Source organism: Apus apus, chromosome 2, assembly GCF_020740795.1.
Source record: "Apus apus isolate bApuApu2 chromosome 2, bApuApu2.pri.cur, whole genome shotgun sequence".
In the NCBI taxonomy this organism is placed as follows: domain Eukaryota; kingdom Metazoa; phylum Chordata; class Aves; order Apodiformes; family Apodidae; genus Apus; species Apus apus.
In genome coordinates, this window is record NC_067283.1 from 4,155,061 (window position 1) to 4,169,995 (window position 14,935).

The following is a 14,935-nucleotide window of genomic DNA, read 5'->3' on the forward strand; positions in this document are numbered from 1 at the left end:
ATCTGGGAAGGTTTTGAGATCTTTTAAAACTTCCTGATACACAGCTCCTGTATCTTTTGTTATTATGTGCCTTTCCCTTTGGCTCCATCCCCCTAATTAAGACTCTAGTCTTTCCTCCTGGTATCTTTCTCATTTACTCTGAGTCAAAGATGTGTGATGCCTCCAACTCTGCCCTGTCCACGTCCCTACTGGAAACATTTCTTCCCTGGAAGACTCACCGAATCAGCTGGTTAAACATCTCCAACCTACTGTGAGGTATGAGGGCAAGAATGAAGAGATCACTGAAAAACAGCAGTAACTCTGCTTTATCAAGCAGATATTGTCTGTCTAGCAGATTGGTTTTTAAGCAAAGAAATTGATTTTGAAGAAGAGTCCACATGAAACACTTTGCCTTTCCCAAACCTGGTAACAAACATGAGGGTACATACTTTCTTTCTTCCAGACTCATTCCAGCAGAATTTGCACAACTCCCCTGCCACCCCCAGGACCAACCCCAACTGGGGCCAGGCAAAGAAACAGTTCCACCTTACAGAGCTGTGTATCATAAAACTTAGCAGCACCCCAATATACATTCATAGAAACATAGAATGGTTTGGGTTGGAAGGGACCTTGCTCAGGGCTTCCACAGCTTCCCTGGGCAACCTGTTCCAGTGTCTCACCACCCTCACACTAAAGAATTTCTTCCTAAAGCCTAACCTGAATCTCCCCTCCTCCAGTTTAAAACCATTACCCCTTGTCCTCTCACTACAAGCCCTTGTAAAAAATCCCTCCCCAGCTTTCCTGGAGCCCCTTCAGGCACTGGAAGGTGCTCCAAGGTCTCCCCAGAGCCTTCTCTTCTCCAGCCTGAACAACCCCAACTCTCTCACCCTGTCTCCATAGTAAAGGTGCTCCAGCCCTCAGATTATCTTCATGGCTTCCTCAGGACTCACTCCAGGAGCTCCATGTCCTTCCCTAAAGCTAACACTTTGAAGACCCCAAGAAGAAGAGAGTGTTCAGTTTCTCTCTTTATTTTCCCAGCCACTGCAGCTCTCTACTCTTTGGTGCATTGCTGGAGCAGGGACTATGACTTGAAGGTGTGGTAATGGTACAACTTAACGGAAGTCAGAGGATTTACGCAGTCTGAAGACCTGGCCCTATGTTTCACCTTGGCCTTTCCAGTGTGCTGATTTAATTTAACCCAAGGCCAGGAATTAAAATAAAATAAAAAACACAACAATTCATGCCTGACTACATTTCTGCTTGTGACCTACGCCTGTCCGAACAGGAGTTGGACAGGACAAAGCACAATGCACTTCCTTGCTTTTATTGCTTTCATTCACTTCATGTCATGCCAAAGAAGGTTGATTTAGGAAGTTCTAGTAATTAACTGCTGATGTTTTTGACTGCTGTTCCCAAGAGATTTACAATGACTTGTAATGGTTGTTCTGTAGGAAACTCTTTCTGGAATGATTTAGATAACATATATTCCCCGAATGTCGTTACTTTTACTTGGTTATTTTTTTAAGCAAGGAATAGAGTTTTCCTTTAAGCAAAAGTCACCTGCTCCCTGCATCCTGCAGAGCTCATAAATTGTCCTTCTCCTCTCAGACCATGTTGACATTTTGCTGTCAGAGTCCACAAAAGCTTCCTCATTCAGTTACACATTAGACATAGGATACATAAAGTGCGAAAAACAAGCAAGAAGAGAATACAAAATAATGCTGTCTTTATCCTACAAATTATGGAGTGCCTTGCATCACTCTTAGCAACTGAGAAACTCCCAAGGAGGAAGCCCAGGAGCAATGTGTATTTGGAGAGCACAAGGCTTTAGAAGTATTTAAATCTCAGCTGGTGCAATTAGACTCTGACAGCTCCTAACATGATCTCACAGCTGTTTAGTCCCTCGCTCTTCAGGATGTTTCCCTGTATTTTAAACTCACTGTTCTGTTAAAAAATAGTGGGTGCCTTATCACTGTTGCATAAAACCTAACAAATTCCCCCTCAAATTCAAAGAAATTTCACAATTATAATTCTAATTCCTCTTTCTGTGCCCTCTGCTACTCATACACAGATGTAAATCTCAAAGCACATGGCATGAAGCTGTTAGGCACCTATTTTCTCTCTTCAATGATTAAGCACTGAGGTATGAAGTGTGATCTTCTGCAGGTGATCCTGCTCTAGCAGGGGGGTTGGGCTAGATGACCTTCAGAGGTCTCTTCCAACCCCAACCATTCTGTGGCTCTGTGACTCTGTAGCCATAACTATATTTAATACTGTAAATAAACCAACTTGATTTACAGATTTTTACCTGCAACGTTCATCTGCTACTGACATTGAAAACTCTTGAAAAATAAGACCAGTAAAAGCAGAGCAGATTCCAAAGTGTGTGTAACATTTGTCAGGTTGGCAAACTGGAATTAGAACGTTAATGAAACCAGATTGTTTCTTATGGAACTGACTTGACCAGCAGCAACTCAGGAAGGATATTGTGTGTGATAGGAATTCAGCCCTGAGAAGGATGTCAGTCATAATAAAACTGCTCTGTATTGAAGTGCTCATAAAACACCAGCTTTCTTTACACGCCATTGCAAAGCATTACTCATTTCTCACACTATCTAGGGCTGACATTTGCCAGCCACAATTTGCCATTGTGATATTTTTCCCTTTTGCTTCTATCAACCAAACGCAAACAACAGATGACAGCAGATTTGAAATCGTGTCAATGAGCTGTTACAGCCACTTGAAAACAGGAATATGGAGATGGATCATAGACAATAGCACCTAAAGACACAAACTGTGAACCCTTTTCACAGCCAAAATGTAATAGCATGCCAGACAGTTATCTTCCCTCTGAGCTACATAAAAATAAGGAGCACACTGGAAACAGTATTTAGCTGATACGCATTTGGCATGAGTTTGCCCATTGGTATGTTTTCCTCCTTAATATAATGGTCAATAAAGTAAGTGAAGTATAGGCATCATAAAGAACAAGAATTCTGAATAACACAAAAATCAGTGATTTCTAATGTCCTGTACATGTAGAGTGGAATGATTTGTCAAATCTTCCATGTTCAGTATTAGGGTGGACTTTTTACTTGGGTTACGAGAACTCATTTACTGTCGCACCTTCCGCCCCACTTCTGATGATGCCTTTTTAATGTTTAAGATTTAATTCCCACCAAAACTTCACTAATGTGACCCATGTCATGCATGCAGCTGAGGGAGTGGCTATTCAGTAACTGTGATCTTCAGCTGGGGATTTAAAGGCTCTTTGTAAATAACCTTGCAGGAACCCGGACATCCTCAGGGGAACAGTGCCACACAGATCTGCACAGGTGGAGACCATGGACCACTCCCTTCCCTTAGCCAGAAGTTAGATTTTTCCATGCTCCCTGCAATAATGATCCAAAATTCAAGGCCTGGAGACTCTGGCTCATGTCCACAGCACTTAACAAATCAAGTGTATCTCAGCAAAAGGTATGTTTGAGGAATGTAACATTTAACCTCATAGTCTTTGTGTATTGTACAGAGAGGAGGAGAAACAGCTTTATTCTTTTTCTGGTTACACATTCTTTGCTAGTGTTTTGTCAATTAGTAAATATTTGCTGAATTCCAGTGAGCAGGGTATTTTTACAAATGCCCAGAATATTTCTTAGGTTCATTTGGAAGTCCTTGCCAAATGATAAGATAAGAAAATAAGCAGAACACCCACACAAGGTACAGATATCTTGGGTGATTTATCAGGATTTAGGATTGAGAGACAGTCTTCGTGCTGTTATACCAGAAATTTAAGCTTACAAAATCTCATGTCCAGGACACCTTCCAGGTCTCAACTCTGATATGCCTCCTGTGTGCCCACGTGAGCAACCAGATTTTATCAGCAGCTCCTTCTCCAAATGCTGGCTAATTCTTGCTGCTCAATCCTGTGGTTTCTTTCACAGAAAGATATATCTCAATTTTACAGCTAAAAGCTCTGAATGGGAAGACAGAGGTGGAGGAGCCAGGAGGAATCTCTAACCCATCATCTCGTCCACTTGTTTTGTCAAGTGTGTGAGATAAATAAAAACATTCTTCTTCTTTTCTAACCTTATGATTCAGGCACAGTGGGATTCACTGGAACCACCCATCCCAGCCTCCTGATTGCCAGCAAATCAGTGCAGACCCAGCCAGCAGCAGGCAGGGAAACAAAAAATGCAATTCACTTTGTAGGCACCTAAAACCTCATCTCAAGCTGTCTACAGGTAACTTTTTATACTTTATTTTTTCACAAATGATCTCAGGTTTCTCAAAACGGCCTTGAAAACTGAGGGACCCAGAATTATGAGTTGCTAATTAGACATTGTAATCTGTGCAGACCAAGGATGTGCTATGCAAAGCATGCTGTGATTAGCATGCAATGTGTGCAGTGCCATGGAAACCACACACCAGCTGAAACTCACCTCAATGCCAAGAGTCAGAGATCAAAGAAATAGTTGGAGGGTCTCTCAAAAGTCTCAATGCTATCATTCCTATGAAGAGCTAAGAGTTGGGCCTTAGAGCACAACTTCCATGAAGTGTCAACTGTGGCAGTTTAGCAGAATTCCTTCAAGTGAAAAACCCACAGAGGATGAATCATGAAATCTTGGATTATAGATAAATATTTGTCTTAGAAAAAAAGTCACTCTGTAGCATTGAGAAAGTTTTTATTTTTAAAAATGATGCTCGTTTCCATGTTGATATGGTCAACAGTTATTGGTAATGTGGGACATGACAAAAATGGATGGCTTTCAACTGTATCAACAATCCCTCCACACCCTGGTTGAAATGACAAATAAAATATCTGATTGAAAATGCCCTTTTTCCTTCTGTACTTTTATAAACAAAGCTGATAAGGAGAAACTGCTTCCTTATTTTTGAGCTAATGTTGGATTTATTAACTTCTAGCCAATGAAAAATAAATGAAGATTGCTAGTGTACAACAGAGTCTTCTTAATGGGATGAGTTATCCTTAGGTTATACAGCAGACTGGGCCCTGGATCATCCAGACATGCAGGAGCAATCATTTTCTTTCCATGAAGAAACCCCTCTGTTGCCTACATGATCTGATTGATAAACAGAAAAAGAAAATGATGCATGTCAGTCATAAAGACTTCAGTGCTTGATTCTTAAGTTGTACATTTCTACAAACGTGAACTGAAGAGACAAATTATTACAAGACAAGCTTTGGTGTGGGTTAACTTTTTATCCCCTACTTCACAATAACTGTCTCTATGCCAGGTGTGGTCAAGGAGAAACAATTCAGGGCAGTTTCCTCCGTAGCAAACGTACCCTGGGACAGGAAAATGAAACGGAATTGCTAAAGTAATGTAAATCTGTATTTTGTATCACATTACATTTTTGTAATCATACCCCAAATCATGTAGGTGCTCTGAAGAACTGACTGTTTTCCTCCTTCAAAAAGGTGATACCTGCATTTTCAGAAACAACCAGGGATTTGAGGTCCTCGTGGTTTCATGGAGCTCCCAACCACAACCAGAAAACTGCCTTCTTCGAGTACTTCAGTTTCAACAACTGAATCTTTAGAGCCCCTAAGCCACTTACCACTTCTGGAAAACTTGGCTTATGGCTGTGTCATTTTTCCAAGCTCTTCAGCTTTCCCCTGATTTCTAAAGTGACAATTTCCTGTCATTACAAATTAGCCCATTAGATATATTAGAAACAAACCAAAAAAGAATCCGCCTCATAAAAGGGAAGATTTGAAAACAACAGACTCAAGTTGTCATTTTTGTTTTACCTGGGAACAAAATACAGAGTGACAGCAGAGATTAACTCATAGTAGTCAGTCATCATATCTCAATTTTCTCCCAGATTTGACCAGCACAATAAAAGCAGATGTGTAGAAAAACAATCACCAGCAGGTTCATCAAAATGAAGTCTGAATTTTACACATAATGATGAGTTTTTCACAAGTGGTTACTGCTGTAACAATAAAGCATTTTTTTCTGCTGCAGATTAGACCTGTAAGTGGATAAGAAACCTACTCAGTGTGTGCACGTACCCATTCTGCCCAGACTCCAAATAAAACTCTGCAACATGACTTGCCTCTCCCCTGGTATTGATCAGGACAATGCCAGTCATATCAGACTCAAGAAGGACAAGTAATGAGGTCTTTGCAGTTTTCAGCATCTCTTGCATGACTGAATATGGTGGACAGGTGTTCATAGAATCACAGAATGTGTGGAGCTGGAAAGGGAACTTTAAAAGGTCATCTAGTCCAGCCCCCCCTGCAGTGCATAGGGACCTTTTTAACTAGATCAGGTTGCTCAGAGCCTGGTCGAGCCTGACCTGGAATGTCTCCATGGATGGGGCATCCATCACACCTCTGGGCAACCTGTTCCAGTGCTTCGCCACCTTCATAGTAAAGAACTTCTTCCTGATATCCAATTTGAATCTGTCCATTCAAGACCATTGTCCCTTGTCCTGTCACTACAGGCCCTCATAAAAACCCTCTCCCCAGCTTTCCTGGAGCCCCTTCAGGCAGTGGAAGGTGCTCTAAGTTCCCCTTGGAGACTTCTCCAGGCTGAACAACCCCAGCTCTCTCGGCCTGTCTTCATAAGAAAGGTCATGGAGTCACACAGCACCTCACACCTTTAACTAGGTTCAGACCAGCTGATTCAAGCATCTGTAGCTGCCTGGGTGCATCACCAGCAAGGCCAGCATAGGCTGCTTTATCCCACACTGACTGTGCTACTGTTCCTCTCACAAAAGAGGAGGCTTAACTTCTCGTTATCATTCCACTGACCAGATGAGGCTCATGAAACATTTAGACCCTAATCTCCCAGATTAATTTCCCCTAGCAAATTAATTATGTAAAAATGAGGAGGAAATCTGGGCTGTTACTATTCTCACGGCTTTACATGTTTTATTTGTATGAGACATTCTGTCCAAGACAAAGTTAAATATACATTTTGTACAAACGTGCCATGTATGACACCTCACCAAAATAGCACCTCTGCTCATATATTCATCTACGTAGACAATATGTTACTCCTGTTCTTAGCTAAGGGCTCAATTTTCAGCAGCATGTGTGTGTTTTTTATGCCACAGAAGAGAATGAAATTAAGACATCGTGCAAAACAAGTGCTAATGTCACTGGTGTCTTTTAATGCTCAATTATCAAACTGTTAATGTTTTGTTCCTTGCAGGAAGTCACAGAATCACAGAATCTTAGGGGTTGGAAGAGACCTCCAAAGATCATCAAGTCCAAACCCCCTGCCAGAGCAGGACAAAAAACCCCCAAATTTCAGCTAGGGCAGATCACTCAGGAAGGCATCCAGATGGGTCTTGAAAGTCTCCAGAGAAGGAGACTCTACCACCTCTCTGGGCAGCCTGTCTGAGGGTCTGTCACCCTCACAGTAAAGAAGTTCTTCCTCATGTTGAGGTGGAATTTCCTGTGCTTGAGTTTGAATCCATTGCCCCTCATCCTGTCACAGGGCACAAGTGAAAACAGGTTGTCCCTGCTTTCTTGATGCCCAGCTCTTTTGTATTTATAGACATTAATTAGATCCCCCCTCAGTCTTCTCCTCTCACATTTGTGGAGCAATGAAAAAGAAAATGAGAAACAAAAAAGAGGAAGACATAATTTTAAAAAATCCCAAACCAAAAAAACTAGATGCATGCTTCTGGAACAGGACCTGATTCTACACAGATCTGTGCAGAGGGGTTTGCCTTGCTGTAGAGCATTTCACATTGCCTGATCTGATTGACTCAAAAAGACTGTAAAGTCTCAAGGGAAATACCTTCTGGTGCTTTATACTGAATAATAATATATACGTTTTCTTCTTGATTTAGTCAGTGATTGAGGTAAAGCTCAGGCATTTTTTCTGAGAAGAATCAGCTCTAAATTAATGTTTTGATTGCACATTTCCTCCTTATGGAAGGTTGCCCTAGCAAGCCTCAAGTCTTGCCTAGTAAGGACACTGCTACTGAAGAAAGGTACTGCTTTTAGGCCCCAGCAGCCAGGATGGTAGGAAGAACTTAGCAATGCTGAGGTTCTCAGTGCTCCAGCTTGGTGGAATTACTCCACACAGGTGGCAGTTCTGTGAAGTGGTCCAAGTGCTTTATTTCTGCCTTTCTGAGTGAGGGCACATGTAAATCTGGAGTTAGCTCCTCTTAACTAGATGCCTGTTGGGCACTGAGCTTTGCAGAACAAATGTCCATGGACACAATGACAGATAACAGGTAAGAAGGAGCTGTCTCACTGTGGTTCTGTTGTCATAGAAATTAACTTCCAACAAAAATACTCTTCATAACCAGTGATAAAGGACACTCAACATTCTTTGCAGCCTGTTTCAGAAAGAGGGTCAGAGTTCAAAGTCTCTCCTCATCTTCATTTAACCTCCAAGAGAAACCATAAAATACAATCTTATTCAATAATGTGTATTCCTTCTTATACCCTGAAAAATCCTTCCATCTTCATGGGTGAAATCAATGGGTGAAGCAATTCTCTAGGGCTCCCTTTATACTCACCGTCCTACAGTCTGGAGCACCGTTCTCATCCTAAAGCCAAGCTAGATCACACCCTGGTATCTCCCCTCCTCTGAACAGAGAAGAACAGCTCCTCTGAACACGTCTGCACCGTAGACATCCATACTTTAGTCAGATAAAATCTGGCCTGTCACAAGGCAGCTCCCTCCTTCCCCAGATGGACACTTATCTTTGCTGCTTTTCTATCAGGGAGTGGAAGGTTATCTCCAAACGGACATACTTTAGTGCTTTAAAGTTAGCAGTGTAGGTTTACTAGATTGGAAAAATCCAGGAAGGAATTTTTGGTTAAACCTTGTTCCAAAAATCTTCCACCATTTTTCATCTCTACGCTGTCTTCTGCCCAAATGCAGGCTGCAAAAACAGAACCTTGGTTTACATTTTAGATAGATGGAAAGATAAAACTGTATTTGCTTCATGAAACAAAGCATCTCACAGAGATGTCACAAGGAATAAGAGCTTTGAGTCTTTGACTCTCTGGGATCTCCCACTCCCAGAAACACTGAAGCTCACACTGAGGCACGTTCTTCCTGGGAAACTGGAGTGCTTGAATTCTGGATGATGAATGTATCTCAAAGGCAGTATCAAGTCCACCCGTGGCTGACAGTACATACACCAAGACAAAGGGATTTGCCAAAGACCATCTCACATCCCTCTCGTAGTCAGGAAAGACCTCAGATCTGAAGCTGGCTGTGCCTCAGAGGCTGAGTGGAGATCTGAATTTCACAAAGTTCAAGGAGTTTGCCTATCTGATCTAAACCAAACAAATCATGTTACACTGAATTAAATAAAATGAAAAAAACTGAAGCTCTGAGATACTTTACTGCAGTAAGATAGAGTGATGTTCATGGGAAGCAAAGGGGAGACAGATGTTTATTTAAAGACCATCCAAATCTTTCTGCTACTCCATGATTGCACATATTCAGGTTGGTTTCCAAATCTAGCTCAAGTGTTAATTTCTCAAGGTTTGTATTTGCATAGTCAGTTTGGTATCTCCATACTACACACAGTAGGACATTAACCTTCTGTAGGAAATTGATTTTGGAAAAAGTAACAAGTTTATCAGGACTCAGAGTCTCTATATTGACTAGGAAGAAGGTGTCACAGTAAATATCAGAAAGTAAAAGTTCTTTATTAAACTTTCATGAAATATTCACTCTCTCTCAAGAGAGAGGAATAATTCCACAAACACCATTTATCTGCCTTTTATTCCCAAGGCATTTTTTTCCAATCTTGTAACTTGATCCAGTTTTGGTAAACTGTTGCCAAAATGGCACTTCAGGAATTCAAGCTGCTATTTCTGTACCTCGTGATACATCTGCCCAGTACATCATTTCAGTACGTGCACTTTATGGAATCAAGAAAAACATCATCTATCACAGAGAGGCACCATTTACATTTCAAACCTACCAGCTCTTCTGCTTTCTTGCAGTTATGCAGAAGCAAACCACAGATCTGATCGATCACTTTGGTGTAAATAAACTCTACTGCACGAGCAGATACGACGCTATAAATCAATGTAAAGACACTGATACAGCTTTTTCTCACCCAGAAAGACAAATTAGCTACATCAGTGTGAGGCACTGTTACACACCCACTGCACCCAGTATAAGGTATGTACTGGTGTTATTACTCTGGTAACACAAAACCATCATCCTGACTGCAAATTTTAGGACACAACAAGAACTTTGTATACATCAGGCTTTATCTGAAAAGCCCGTTTGGTTACCAAGCTGTTTAGTGCAAAATAAGACTTGTTAATATCAGGTAAAGAAGTGAATATATATTTCTTGGATGCGATTATATACTTGCACTTGGAGTTTTGTAGGTGAATAATTAGGGAGTACAGAGAAGGCATCTACAGTGACAGAAATCTGGGTTCAGTATCTTTCAACAGATGCTTTGAAACAATTGCAGGATACGGAGTGGATCCAGAAAGAGACCTCAAGGGGGACGTTGACGACTTCATTGCTTCATCTGTAACCTTGATTTGGAGGTGGAAACTCAGCCAGCTCTCAGAAGCTGTATGTTAAAGGCAGTGACGAGGAATTTACGTAAGTGTTGTTTATATTATAAGCAAAATATCTGAAGCAAGAGGTGATTGAGGTGAAACTCTTCCAGCCTGCAAGCCATGTCATTCTTCCTCATTGTAAACTGCACAACTCATGTCCCATTTCCTGTATTGGTGGGAATAGGAATGTGCTAATTCAGTCATTTCCCTTTTGTCTTTACAGATAAGGTGCAGGTCAGGTCAGTCACAGGATTGGTTCAGTGCCATTCCAGTCAATAACAGCTCCTTGCCACCTAGAAATGAAAGTAAATGTTTTATATCCATCAGGTCATTGGGAAGGTAACCCAACACCCCTCAACCACCCAGCAAACCTTGGCGAGACTAGGATGGACTGATTTGGGGTAACTAATCACATTTTCTCAAAGGGAAAGGAATGGGAGTGATGTACTCATGCCTCCTAATTTTAGATGCCCAAGTTTGGAGGTCAGTCTCCTTACCCTTCCTCCAGTCTGTCCTAGGCAATAGAGAGCAGCAGTTGGTTCAGAACAAGTACCTTTGTGTTGCAAAGACTGCAGGGAATCCCCAACATGGGTACAAGAATGAACCCAATATAACCAGAATGCTCAGCTTCAGCTGTTACTAGGCAAGCTGCCCACTCCCACAAAGGCAGGCCTCTGGTTAGGAGCTCTGTGACTCTCAGGTTCCAAGACCAGGTCATTTCACGTCGCAGCTACCCTTGCTCCTGACCTTGGCTCCTTTGAAGTATCCAATGGCTCACTTTTGTGGCGATGTTTTGTTTTTCCTGTGCTGAGGTTTTGCTTTTTCTTTACCCTCATTCTTTCTTCAGAATGACACTGGAGATGGGACACTGAGAACAACGTCTCCACATGAGTCCACAGGCATGTGCACAGCTTTCCATGTGTGTAGTTCCTGGCTCTGTATTGGCTCCTACTGCTCAGCTGCCCACTCCAGGAATGTGCCCAAGACTGAACTCAGACAGTATTGATCCTGCATTTGTCACCAAATGTGTCTTCAAACCATGGCAGAAGACAAAGATCTGAACCAAGACTCAGTGAAATGAGGATGATGCTTTAATGTGGCCTCACTGGGTTGAAGTGAGTCAGCTTAATGTAAAGGGTCATTCCTTGCATGAAGTGCACCCTTCTCCACAACATTATGGTTGGACTTGGTGATCTCAGAGGTCCTTTCCAACCATGAAACTGTGATTTCTCATATTTGCAAGCTTATGGTCCAGATCTTCCTAGAATTGAACTATTGCATTCCCAGTGTCAAGTATTTATAGCTGGTTTGAAAAATCTGTCTCAGAGTGCATGTGCACAGTAGTTAAGACATTGATGAGGGAGTGGAAAAAACAGTGAGTTGCCAGAGTGCCACATTCCTTCTGTCACTGAGGAAAGGATGTGTCAGCAGGGGTATGGCAGCTCAGTCCTTTTGCTGAGCAAGACAATTAAGTGTAAAACAAAACCAAAAGCTGAATTCATGCAGTATTCCATGCAAAAACTCAAAGGAAGTGAAATTTCTGCTTCTTTTTAAAATTATTGTCTTTATTTTGCTAAGAAAATAAAAAATGAAAAAAAATTGCAGAAAGACTCTCTTCATCCCAGGATTTAGTAGGAATCCACAACAGTGATGCCTCATTTTTAAGCTAAATGCAGAGGATGTTCTGATTAGGGATATTCAACCTAATCTGGCAGCCAGCAGTGGTAAGAGCTGTTCAGAATATCACCCCCAGAACAACCAAATGTTATTGCCACCTTCTGTCCCCACTGGATTTTTCACATAATTACATCAAATCTTCCTTTATCTTCATGTACAATCTTCCCAAGGTACCACCTTCTATTTCACCAGGGTGATTACAGCATCAAGAGGGATTCACAGAGGCCTCACAGAGGCCAAAAGACAGAATGAAGACTACATTGGGCTCTGTGAAAACATTAACATGTACTGACACCATTTCTGCTATCATGGCTTAAGGTGCTGCTAATTGCTATGCACTGAGGAACAGGCATTTTTTAAACCAGGCTTAAGCAGATAACAGGACTCTGGGCAACTTTAATAAAAAGCCTTTTCTCCAGTGTTTATTTTCAAACCATTTTCACTGAGTCGTTCATAGACTGAAAATCAGTCTTTGTTTAATTCTATGGAGACTGATTCAAAACTTCTTTCACCTATTAAATCTGCACAATAAAAGGTGTCAAATAGTAAGGAATTTCACTCACAAGTGCTGAACAAATCTTTTCTTCACAGACAGAAAGAAAACTGTCTGGACAATTCAGTGTGATCATTTTCCCAAACTATACCATCACAATGTAATGGAAATGGAACAAATTCCAGCTGCTGATTCAATTATAATTTACCAGAGTAGCAACACGAAAACTGTATTTTACCCATCTGGTTCAACTACAACCTCACCCAAGGGTCATGGAGTTAGTGGGAACTCAAGAGGAACCAGATCAGGCTCAGTCTGGAGTAATACTCAGAGAGTATCTCCTGTACTAATAATTTGACATTGTTTTAAAGCACACCAATAATTTGGGATGAAAAGTCCATGCTCTCCTCTCCTTTTAGTCACTACATTTCCAGTGGACGTCTCACTTCAAAGGCAAACAGTTAAACTGATGTATCATTCAGCCCCACGATCACAGAGGAAAGCTGTTGCTGGAGGGTTAACAAAATATACCACTGAATTCAGATTAGAACATCAGAACCAAGTTTTATTGCCTTCAGGCAGAGCTAACAGATGTTATTTCCGCCACTGCAGAGAGACACTGAGGGTTGTGAGTGTGATATAAGAGTTTTCTTCAGGGAAGAATGGGACAAGACATCTGCACAGTATCTCCCAAACATCCCAGGGATGCACATTCCAGACATCCCTTGGTCAGAATCAGACTGCTCCTATGGGTGGCTAGGGCTGGAAGCCACAATAAAAGCACCTGCATTTCTGCTGACTCTTCAGCTGGGAGCCTGCAGGTTAAAGTGCTACCTGTTGGCAACCAGTGGTGCTACATCTGAAGTGTTCTCTGTTTTAAACTCCAGTCTTACTCTTCTGACCTTTTGCGGTATAAGGACTAAAAACATCAGCCTTCCCCTCCTGCAGAAGCAAAACAAGCCTTCTCCTCTGATAATAATAATAACAAGGAGAAAATCCAGAAACTCTCTCTGCCATATGCAGCTTTCCCTTTTGGGAGAGGATAAGAGAACAGAGAGCAGGCAGATGTTGGGCACAGAACTCTGTGCATTGCAGGACTGTGGTGCTCAGGTATTGGGGTAAACCAGGGTGAAGTCTTTCGTGGATTAAAACAGGGATGAGTCACATAAACGAAAGGAAAAATCCCAAGCAACATTTGGAAACAACAGTCTCATCTTCTCAGTTCTGATTGCTCAGGCTGTGAAATTCTCCACACTGCCTGAGAAAATATCCTGCATTTTTAATGATAAAGTTTTGATAAGGGGCTTCATCATGAATGCCTGGTCAAAATGAGGAACAACTCTTTGCCTGCTTGCTTGCTGTAGTAAAAATTAGTTTAGGAGTGTTTTCCATGGTTGTATGATAGAAAAAATTTCTTTCTTATCTCACACTTTGCGAAAATGTTGGTTATTTTTGTTTGTTTACACTTTTCTTTGTGTACTGTTTTATAGTGGGAAGAAAAAATTCTTCAAACAAAAAGGAAAAAGATAAAATAAAAAAAACCCTTTAGCAGCAAGGCCATGCTTAAAGAAATACACTCAAAGCAAGTGGAGAACACTGAAAACAAGGAGACTGATCAGGATAAATCAGACATTCCTGAGAATGGTACAAACCAAATAAATTGACACTGGAATTTGCTGGTAATTTACTTCTCCAGTCAATCAAAGCAGGGAATTTAAAATAAACAAACATCACCATTGCAAAAAACTGTATAACTTTGATACCATGCCAGCAATGGAAGATGTTCTAAGAGCACCTCTTCGTATTTTCATGCATTATTCACTCCCCTGTGTGGCTTTCTGAGGCTATGTATTATTTACTTTAGTTTGCAGTCATGCTTAAGAGTCACTGGAACAGAGGGATCAATACAATCTGTACGTGCAAGGAGCCTGGACTAATGTCACTGCTGTCATGTTGCAGGATTCCTCTCCTACTTTCCTGTAACTTTATAATGGCAGCCCTGCATGAACACACTGGCAGTCATCACCCTCCTTTTTTGGGGGTGGTTTTTTTTACAGGACAAATCATAGCAAGGAGAGAAGAGAAATGGCAAGAGAAATCTGAAGCTGCTTGGCTTGCTGATTTAACAAATGTTATGGTCTTTGACAATAAGGCTTTTACTTCTTGTTCCAAAGATATACAGATAGCAGCTTTCAAAGTTGTGCAGATGGAGTTGATCAAAAACTGATTTTTTTACCCAGTTAAATTTCTCC

General features: G+C 41.3%; 1 protein-coding gene across 3 annotated transcripts in view; it reads right to left on the reverse strand.

The window, feature by feature from the left end:
• Positions 1-4,685: 4,685 nt before the first annotated feature.
• MINDY4 (MINDY lysine 48 deubiquitinase 4) overlaps positions 4,686-14,935 on the reverse strand; it is an 88,112-nt gene continuing 77,862 nt past the window's right edge. For 2 of the 3 annotated variants that reach the window (XM_051610396.1, XM_051610394.1), the window contains one exon: positions 9,616-10,806. In XM_051610396.1, the coding sequence (XP_051466356.1) occupies positions 10,758-10,806 (49 nt within the window). In that variant the 3' untranslated portion in view covers positions 9,616-10,757. Of the gene's footprint in view, positions 5,061-9,615; positions 10,807-14,935 lie in introns of those variants that run through there. The other variant, XM_051610395.1, reaches the window with a different exon arrangement.